General features: G+C 43.8%; 1 protein-coding gene across 1 annotated transcript in view; it reads right to left on the minus strand.

Moving 5' to 3' along the window:
* LOC139419496 (rho GTPase-activating protein 7-like) overlaps window positions 1-10,154 on the minus strand; it is an 81,131-nt gene extending 70,977 nt beyond the window's left edge. Inside the window, exon 1 of the mRNA XM_071169451.1 lies at window positions 9,936-10,154. Coding sequence (XP_071025552.1) covers window positions 9,936-10,050 — 115 coding nt within the window. The 5' untranslated portion in view covers window positions 10,051-10,154. The remainder of the gene's footprint in view (window positions 1-9,935) is intronic.
* Window positions 10,155-11,013: the final 859 nt, after the last annotated feature.

Below are 11,013 nucleotides of genomic sequence, written 5' to 3' on the forward strand. Positions count from 1 at the left end.
GCATATCCTGAGTAACAGGCAGTTTACTTTGGGCACGTCAGTCATCCGAACTTCCGAATACTGCCCCCTAGCCTTAAGAAGTTTTAACAGTGCATTATTCCATCAAAACGTCCCATAATGTAAAAGTTCAAGTCAAGGACTAGACACACATTACTACCTAACTGACTAAGTCTCATCAGGCCTGAGTAATAGGAGGTAATTCATATAATGATGTTTGTTAGTTCAGTTTAAGCAGACAAATGTATCCTTGGATAAATTACACCTTCAAACAGTGTGTCCAATAGTTGGCCACCGGAGAGCTGTGCCAAAGAGAGAAGAATCCCAGGACTGGGGTTATCAATCAGGCGTAATGAGTGAGGCAAAGTGACCAGACCAAATAATTAGCATAGTAATGCCTCCAACAATGCGTCTGGCAGTGGCTGGGCCTGCCATGGCTGAGAGGGCCTAGTATCGACCTTCTCTTCAAAGCCCGGGACAATACGAGTGTTCCAGGAGTCCAGAACAGCACACAGCCTTCGATCCTACACTTTCCCACCCTCCATTAATCAATCAGGGAAAAATGAGGCACCCAACCAGCTAACTAATCAATCTATTTGTCTGTGATGGTGCGAGGGAGGGAGGGGTTTGGATATGTGATGGGGTTGTTTTGAATAAAGAACAGGGAGTGCAGAGGTGAGAAGACAAAGCTTTGGAAGAATCGTAGATATGGGTGGATAACTAAAGAAATACTGTTGGATAAAGTTAACGAGAAGATGGATAACTTCAGTGGTACAATTGGAGAGGGAAGAGAAAATATTATTTTGTCCTAAATGAGCCAAGACTTTTCAGTGCCTTTCTGCCTCGCTTCCATGATCCCAATCACACAAGATTGAGCTGGCCCTCCCAATGAATAACAAACACATTACCCAGCATGCCATTTGTTTGGTGTCCTTCAGCAGCTAGCTAGCTGACTCATTATTTAGCTTTTGCGGAGGACATTTGTTTCCTCTCTGACCCTACAGGTGGGACAAATACAAACAGACCCACTGACTAAGTGCATCAAACTTATTTGTTCTTCAAACCCAGTGTTATGAGGATGGAAGGCAGAGAGAAATCCCGCAGGAATGATGAGGATGACTTATCCACTAGAGTATGTCTGAGTCCCATTAACTCATGTCTGCTCATTAGTATTTTTACCTAAAGACAAGGCCAATGAAGTATGAGAAGAATCTCTCTACCCCCGGGGCATCTGCTTATTGTCTCCACACCAGAGGAGGCTGGTGGGAGGAGCTATAGGAGGATGGGCTCATTGTAATGGCTGGATAGGAATTAATGGAACGGCATCAAACACGTTGAATGGAAACCACACGTTTGGCTCCATTCCATTGATTCCATTCCAGCCATTACAATGAGCCCTTCCTCCTATACATCCTCCCACCAGCCTCCACTGCTCCACACTGCAATGACACCAGTGGAGAAAGAGAGTTCATCGGAGGTGAGGGAAGCATTGTCTCTGTGTCATGTGTCTGTGTGTGTTGGCCCACGTGTGTTATTTTCCCAGTGTGTCTCCATCTCCTCCTGGCAGCCATACTTCAGTGTGTGTTGGCCTGGGATGAAGAGGAGCCTCTGTTCTCCTACACCTCTCTGTCGCTGTGTCCATCCCTGCATCATCTCTCCACCGGGTTGACCTCCTTCCAGTGTGTTCTGGGTTTTCAGTCGGCCCTGTCTCCGTGGACTCCAGGCCAGACCTGAAACTCCTGCAGTTGATGAGTGGTTCAGGGGTGCAGAAGTGCAGAGCGATGCTCACCTGAGACTCCAGTGCGCCGTCTACCGTCAAAAGGAGCAGGCAGACTGCCACCGCAGTGAAACCCCAGTTTACCACCCTGGGGATTGTGTCTGGCGTTCTACCAGGAACCTCCCACTCCGCCTGCCCTGCAAGAAGCTGAGCCCCCGGTTTGTGGGGCCATTCAAGGTTCTCAGTACAGCAGGCAGGCTGGCTGTAAACGGGATCCTTTTAGAGCCATGAGGCTTTTGGCGCTTTGACGCAGGCGGGACACTTGACTTGACAGGGTTGTTCAACAACAGGAATGGCTTGCCATCTAGCCCACTCCCACAAAGTCAGATACTGAGTGAAATACTGAGTGGAGGGAAGTGCCATGAACTGCTGCTTGCGTTGCTGACTTTCCATCCTCAAATGTTCACCTTATTCTCTCTCTCTCTCTCTCTCTCTCTCTCTCTCTCTCTCTCGCTCTCTCGCTCTCTCGCTCTCTCGCTCTCTCGCTCTCTCTCTCTCTACACCCCTACCCCTGATACACTGACTATGAGGTTAAAGTGCAGCATTTGGGACGGCAGATAGCCTAGTGGTTAGAGCATTGGGCTAGTAACTGAAAGTTTGCTAGATCGAATCCCAGAGCTAAAAAGGTGAAAATCTGTCGTTCTGCCACTGTTCCCCGGTAGGCTGTCATTGTAAATAAGAATTTGTTCTTAACTGACTTGCTTAGTTAAATAAAAATGTCATCTTTCATTTTAGGGTATATTAATCCATGAACCGTTTAGAAATTACAGTACTTTTAAGACATAGTCCCCCATTTTAGGTGACCAAAACTATTAGAAAAAGTTAACTTATATGTGTATTAAAGTAGTCAAAAGTTTAGTATTTGGTCCCACGCAATAATTACATCAAGCATGTGACTCTACAAAATTGTTGGATGCAGATTATTTTGTGCCCAATAGAAATTAATGCTAAATAATGTTTTGTATAATATTAGAGTCACTTACTGTAAATAAGAAGATAATATTTTTTTAAACACTTCTATATTAATGTGGATGCTACCATGATTACAGATAGTCCTGAATGAATCATGAATAATGATGAGTGAGGAAGTTACAGACGCACAAATATCATACCCCCCCACACACACACGCAGAATAAAGCTAACCTCCCCTGTTATTGTAATGGTGAGAGGTAGCATGTCTTGGGGGTATGATATTTGTGCGTCTGTAACTTTCTGACTCATCATTATTCACGATTCATTCAGGACTATCTGTAATCATAGTAGCATTGTATCATTTCAAATCCAAAGTGCTGGAGTACAGAGTACAAAAAATGTGTCACTGTCCCTATACTTTTGGAGCTCACTGTATGTTATTCTCCAAAACACATAAAAATGTATATGATGATTTATGCACATGTACATTGATCGTGTCCCTGTTGATGAGTAAGTTAAAGAATTAAGAAGAATTAAGACTTATTTTATAGGAATAGGTCAAAACATATCATTCAGTCGCAATTCATACCGGTTCCAGACTATGGCGATATTGTCTATATGAATACAGCTGCTACTGTATTGAAGCCATTGGATGCAGTTTAAAGCACACTACGCTTTATTACGGGCGATAGGTTCAGTACACATCACTGCATTCTGTGTCAGGAAGTAGACTTGCTCTCTCTGAGGTCCGGTAGATCGTTTTTGTTTATAAAGCCATCCTGCATAAACTTCCGCTGTACCTTACTTCATTGTTTCATTAGTCCACTGTTGATACAGTCCCAAAATGTTTTACATGTCAGCAATCACATTTTTAAAGATATACAACTTTCAAAATACAGAAAGTGTCCCAGTATGATAGGTTTTGGATCATATGCAGGCCTGATCACTGGATTGGACCTGGTCTAGAACCATGGATGGCACAACAACGTATGACAGAGTCAGATGACAAGTCACCTGGTACAGATAATCTTGATGCCAAATTGCTCAGAGTTACAGCTAACCAAATATATACCCCAATCTCTCATATTTTAATAAGTGCTTGATGTATGGGGTGTGCCCAGAAGTCTGGAAAGAGTCAAAGGTTGTTCCACTACCTAAGGATGAAAAAATCTGCATTCACGTCCTAATAGTTGTCCTATAAACTTGCTGCCTGTGTTAAGTAAATTATTGGAGAAAAAAAATTGTATCTGTACAAATCAAGGATTATTTCTCATGTAACGGTCTGATAACGGGTTTCCAGCATGCATACAAAGAAGGGCATTCTAAGAGTACGGCCTCAGCACAAATGACAGATTGGTTAAAGAGTATGGATGGCAGGAAGTTAGTTCGATTTCAGTGCTGCTTTTGATGTAATTGATCATGAACTGTTACTAGGTCAACTCAAATGTTATGGTTTTAAGTCTGCAGCTCTATCCTGGATGGAAAGCTATCTATCCAGGAGAAGGCACAAAGTGTCCTTTAATGGTAGCTTTTCAAACAGTAAAGATATACATTGTGGTGTTCCTCAAGGAAGTTGCCCAAGCCCACTTCTATCTTTACTAATGATTTACCTTCAGTAATGAACAAAGCAAGAGTGGTCATGTATGCTGATGACTCTACAATGTATAGCGCAGCATCAGAATGTAATTGTCACGGCTGGCTGAAGGACTGGACCAAGGTGCAGCATGGTAAGCATACATTTTAACTTTATTTAAAAATGACACCAACAAAACAAAGAACAAAAAAACAACCGTGAAGCTTTGGGCTATGTGCCCTGAACAACTACAAAGTTAACTTCACACAAAACAGGTGGTGGAAAAGGGTACCTAAATATGGTTCTCAATCAGAAACAATGATAGACAGCTGTCCCTGATTGAGAACCATACCAGGCCAAGACATAGAAATACAAAACATAGAAAAAAAATAGAGAATAAGAAGCCTCTCTATAGCCAGGGCGTGACAGTACCCCCCCCCCCCCCCCCCCCCCAAAGGTGCGGTCTCCGGACGCAAAACCTGACTCTAAAGGGGAGGGTCCGGGTGGGCCTTCTTACGGCGGCGGTGTGGGACGTGGACCCCGCTCCACCTCAGTCTTGGCCTCGCAGCGGGCCCCGGACTGAAGACCCTCGTAGAGGGCGCCACTGGACTGAGGTGCGCCTCTGGACTGAGGGGCACCTGTGGACTGAGGGGCGCCTGTGGACTGAGGGGCGCCTGTGGACTGAGGGGCGCCACTGGACTGAGGGGCGCCACTGGACTGAGGGGCTGCGGCTCTGGCAGCTCCGGACAGGGGGGAGACTCTGGCAGCTCCGGACAGGAGGGAGGCTCTGGCAGCTCCGGACAGGCGGGAGGCTCTGGCAGCTCCGGACAGGCGGGAGACTCCCCGGCAAATGCGGGACGCCGGAACCGAGCATACCGGCCTGTGAATACTCTGCCTCGGTACCATGTGCATCACCCCATAGCACGAGGCCTGACCAGTCCCATGCTCGCCCCGGTAAGCATGGGGAGTTGGCTCAGGTCTGCTTCCTGACTCTGCCACACTCCCTGTGTGCCCTCCCAATTTTTTTGGGGGGGGGGCTGCCTCTCGGGCTTCCTTGCCAGCCGTGTTCCCACATATCGCTGGTTCCTCTCTCCGGCTGCCTCTGCTCTCCTAGCTGCCTCCACCTGTTCCCATGGAAGGTGATCCCTTCCTGCCAGGTTCTCCTCCCATGTGTAGACTCCCTTGCTGTCCAGAACGTCCTCCCATGTCCAGGAGTCCAACTTACCATGCTGCTTGGTCCGTTGGTGGTGGGAAGTTCTGTCATGGCTGGCTGAAGGACTGGACCAAGGTGCAGCATGGTAAGCATACATTTGAACTTTATTTAAAAATGACGCCGACAAAACAAAGAACAAAACCAAACCGTGAAGCTTTGGGCTCTGTGCCCTGAACAACTACAAAGTTAACTTCATACAAAACAGGTGGGGGAAAGGGTACCTAAGTATGGTTCTCAATCAGAGACAACGATAGACAGCTGTCCATGATTGAGAACCATACCAGGCCAAGACATAGAAATACAAAACATAGAAAAAAGGACATAGAATGCCCACCCTAGTCACACCCTGGCCTAACCAAAATAGAGAATAAGAAGCCTCTCTATGGCCAGGGCGTGACAGTATATGTGCTAACAGATGTACTGAGAACTAAGAATGGTGTCTGAGTGGGTTGATATGAACAAATTAGAGTTGAACATTTCTAAAACTAAATGTATTGTATTTGGTTTAAGAGAATGCTTGCTGATGATCCCCAATTGAATTTGTCGATGAATAGAATGCATGTAGAGCAAGTGAAAAAACAAAACTAATAGCCAGCATGTTGGATGCAGCTTTATCATGGTCAGAACACATAGATAACATTGTTATTAAGATGGGTTAGGGAATTGCTGTTACAAGAAAATGTTCAGAGTATGCAACATCTAGCACACTGAATCAGGTGATTCAATCCCTGGTCCTATCACACTTAGAGTACTGTCTGATTACATGGTCAATCCCTGGTCCTATCACACTTAGAGTTCTGTCCAGTTATATGGTCAATCCCTGGTCCTATCACACAGAGTACTGTCCAGTTATATGGTCAATCCCTGGTCCCATCACACTTAGAGTAATGTCCAGTTATATGGTCATCTGCAGCAAAGAAAGATATAAAAAATCTCCAAATGGCTCAAAACAGGGCTGCCTGATTAGCTCTTCGTTGCTCTATCCGTATGAATATTATCCAAATGCATCAGAATTTCTCATGGCTTCACTTGAAAACAAATTACTATCCAGTCTTCTGATATTCTTTAGGAATGTTATATTTGTTTAAAAACACAGTATTTTTCAGGCCAGTTAGTACATACTAGCAACACACATAACCACCAAACCAGAAAGGCAAATTCAGGGCAGCTAGGACAACCCAAGCCAAGGACAAATCGCCTTAAATCTACAGTTTTATATAGAGCCATAGCTGAATGGAACTCTTTACCAATCCATATTTCTCAGGCAAAAAGTTAATCCACCTTCAAGAAAAAAATTCAAGAACATTTAATGCAATAGACCATATGACTGGATAGGAAATAGAAAGCATCAACTGAATGTTAAATGTGTTTCCTGTCAGGTATTTTAATTTTCTGTATTGTCTACTTGTTGAATGTTCGTGAAGTCTTAATTTGTGGTTGTTTGTAATGTCTTGTTAATTGGTATTGGACCCTAGGAAGATTAGCTAGCGTTACAGCGTTAGCTGATGGGGATCCTAATAATAATAAAAAACAATTACAGAGGATATAATCAGTATGCAAAAGTCCAGAAATCAGAATAGCTGTAAGTTCCTAACCTAAGATTTCGGAGATGTTCTTTTGGAATAGTCTGAAGAGATCATTTCCATCTGCGAAAATACTCATGACAGATATTTTAGAAGTATTTTGAAGAGGAGACATTTTATCCAGCTCAAATATATTGGAATCAAACCATATCTGATAAAATTATTAGGTTGAATATTCATGGCATCCAGAAGAAGGTGTGTAGTGGAGAAACTATCTCTAAATAGGTCATTGATTTTTCACATGCTGTTGTTAAAGCCAAGAGAAACTTCTAGTACGATGCCACTTCCTTTGCTTCTTTCCAGCAGTTTCTTTCTGCATTGCCACATCTGGTAAGGCTTTCTCACTGTAATCTTACAGCTCACACAGACCTGCTCTGCATCAGAATAGGACTCCTCAGATCCCCTCATACACACTACCACTCCTTCCTCTTTCTCCTATATACTACACACCTTAGGCCCTACACTTCTCCCCCATCCCCCAAAAACACTACAGTACTCCATTGTGAACACACACTGATATGCAAGATCACATCCATGTGTAGACACACACTCAATACAGCACCCCCCTGAGTCAGTGACAGGCAGAGAGGAGAGCAGAGCACATGGCCCTGGTGCTCCAGAGTGAGGTAATACTGCTGATGAGACCAGGGCAGGCAAGCAGGCAGCTTAGAGAGGGGGAGAGGACTGAAGATCTGGAGCCTGCCATAGATACTATACACTGGCAATCTGCTCTATGCTTCCGTTCAGAGGACCGAAGGAGAGGAAAGAGAAAAAGAGAGAGAAGAAAGAGAGGCTTAGTTTGAGAGAAAGAGAAACCGAAAAGAGGGACAGCTACCCAAAGAATAGAGTGAAATAGAATAGACAGATAGGAGTTTTATCTTTAGAAAAAGGCTCTGAAGATCAAAATAGAGAGATCCTGAAGATAAAACTGTCAATTGAGAGGAAGTAAGAAGATCAAAAAGAGAAAGACAGAAAAAGAGATGGACTGAGAGAAAAAAGAGGAAGATGAGAGATACAATAACAGAGAGATGTTCTCTGAAATGTCAAGTTCCAGCTCTGTGCTTCTCCAGTTGGCCCTCACACAACCGTGTCTTCATACCTCTGATTGGGGCTACAGCCTGACGTTGGAAAGTTATTAGGAGTTTATAGACTACATCTGGCAGAGGTACTGTTTGGATGTGAGTTGCACCGTTTGAATGGAACACCATATTTGGCCTGAGTTATGACAACGTTTAGTGCGGGTGTAAATATTAGGACAGGTTTGTGAAGTATTCCGGACAGCGGATCCTCCCTGTGAGATGTATACTGCAGTAGGGCCCAGAGAAAAAGAGAGAGAGAGAGAAGGGATGGTGGTGGAGGGAGGGGTGTGTGTGTGTGTGTGTGTGTGTGTGTGTGTGTGTGTGTGTGTGTGTGTGTGTGTGTGTGTGTGTGTGTGTGTGTGTGTGTGTGTGTGTGTGTGTAAAGGGACAAATGAGAGATGAGTGCAAGAAAGAGAACATGATATGCATGCACAAAATAGTGAGAGGGGGAGACAGAAAGAGTGTGAAAGAGGGAGAAAGACAGAGTGAGAGAGAAAAACATAGAGGGTGAGAGGCAGAGTGAAAGAGAGAATGCTTGCGTCCCTTGGGGGGCCGTTTTGCTGTTAGAGCTGGCGTCTAGTGTCTGTGCAGTTCCAAGTTCCTTAATGATCTGCCACAGCTAACTAGCATTGTGTAATTATCTTCAGCCAATGGGTAAGCTCAAATAACCAACGTCACTATGTGGAGTCATTAATCCAACACACATGTTGAGAGGACATGAATATGAACACACAGCTGGTTCCAGGTATTATCTCTGAGTCTGAAGAGACAGCTGTCATCATCAGATGCAAACTTTGAATCGGATGCATTTTTTAAAGTTGAAGACAGAGATGTCGCTACACACGAAGAGGCAGATTTTGAACGACACCTCAGAGATGACACCAAACAGCAGAAGCTTCTAGAGCCAGATTGGACTGACAGCTTGATGAATGTGTGTGTGCGCGTGCATGTGTGCATGTGTGTTCATTTGTTGAAAAGGATTGTATAGCTCATAAGACTGTGCTGCAATGTGTGTGTGTGTGCATACTTCCATACGTGCACGTGTGTGTGAAAGCATAATGAATGGGACACATATGGTACACACTCATAATGCATGGGCCCTGAAATTCCTAAAGGCCACAGAGGAATCAAGGTCATCTCAGCAGGTCTCCAGTATGAGAACCATGAAGCTCCCCCCACTGACAGTCCACCAGAGGCTAGGGCCAACTGACCCTTCTGCAGGGCACTGAGCTACACACTGGAGCTTTTTTGCATTATCATAATTCTAATCTAGAGCATGTTTTGATCAGAGGAGGCTGGTGGGAGGAACTGTAGGGGGGCGGGCTCATTGTAATGGCTGGAATGGATAAAATGTAATGGAGTCAAACATGTGGTTTCCATATGTTTGATGTGTCTGATGCTGTTCCATTCATTCCATTCCAGCCATTACAATGAGCCCATCCTCCTATAGCTCCTTCCACCAGCCTCCTCTGGTTTTGATAGACACGCAATCATGGGAAAATAACTCTCTGGTATGTAGGACTGGAGATGTAGCTTGAAACGGTGAGAGGTTTAACATGATACAGCTGTGAGGTGAGCAGAGTGTCAGTTTTGGTGAAAGTGAAATGATTTGGTAAGTGATTTATGGGCTAGACTGTGTGAGACAGACAACTGTCACATCAATGCAATTATTGATGGATTTGTAAACACAACAGTCAAGCCAGTAAATAATTTACTACACAAAGTTTGAGTCAACAAGTTAACAGACGGTCACACACTTCAAACACTTGGTCAATGTGTGAGAAAGAGTCCAGTACTTACCCCAAAGCCTTTTCTCCCTAGCACTCTTCCAGAATACATCCCAAGCCTTGTTGGTAGAGACTTTCACGTGCTCACTGAAGGACCTCCGCAGTGGGGTTTTGCCAATATGAGCCATATTCCATGTGTCCTGTTCTCTCCCTGAAAAACCTCCGCTAGTCACTCACTCCTCTCTGGATCCATCAGGGTGAAAAAGCCCCTGCGAGTTAGTCAGTCAGTCCGTTCACCAATCCACCAGAGAGCCGGAGCGCTCTAAGGAAAGAGAGAAGTTCCTCTTGCCGGGCTGACACTTGATGCAGAAAGTCTGCATGTAATTTGTGAACACCCTCCTCCAGTGTGGCCTGAAAAATAAATAGTATCAAATTTGGGTTAAGACCCCCCCCTCTCCATTCCCCCCATGCACAGAGATGGGCAGTATTTATTTGAAATATGTATTTCAATTACTTTTGAGTATTTTGTCATTTGTATTACACTTGGCTGAACTATACTCCAGTGTATTTTGTAACAAGATACTTTTCAGAGCCGAAATATGTATTTTCAAAATACAATATACAAAATACTTTTCTATACCGTTTTTATAGTGGTTCACAATTTTGTGGCCCCCTTTCACTCTGCATTGGTATCAGAAGTCTGATGGCACTATGGTATGATAAGAGTGTCTGGTAAATTAACTAAATGTAAATGTACTGTATAAAGTAACAGTCAAAAGTTTGGACACACTTACCCATTCAAGGGTTTTTCTTAATTTTTACTATTTCCTAAACTGTAGAATAATAGTGAAGACATCAAAACTATTCAATAGTGTATATTTTATATTTCATATTCTTCAAAATAGTCACCATTTGCCTTGATGACAGCTTTGAACACTATGGCATTCTCTCAACCAGTTTCACCAGGAAGGCATTTCAATTAACAGGTGTGCCTTGTTTAAAATTAATTTGTGGAATTTATTTCCTTCTTAATGCGTTTAATCCAATCAGTTGTGTTGTGACAAGGTAGGGGTTGTATACAGGAGATAGTCCTATTTGGTGAAAGACCAAGTCCATATTATGGCAAGAACAGCTCAAATAAGCAAAGAGAA

Source organism: Oncorhynchus clarkii, chromosome 10 (genome assembly GCF_045791955.1).
Source record: "Oncorhynchus clarkii lewisi isolate Uvic-CL-2024 chromosome 10, UVic_Ocla_1.0, whole genome shotgun sequence".
NCBI lineage: Eukaryota > Metazoa > Chordata > Actinopteri > Salmoniformes > Salmonidae > Oncorhynchus > Oncorhynchus clarkii.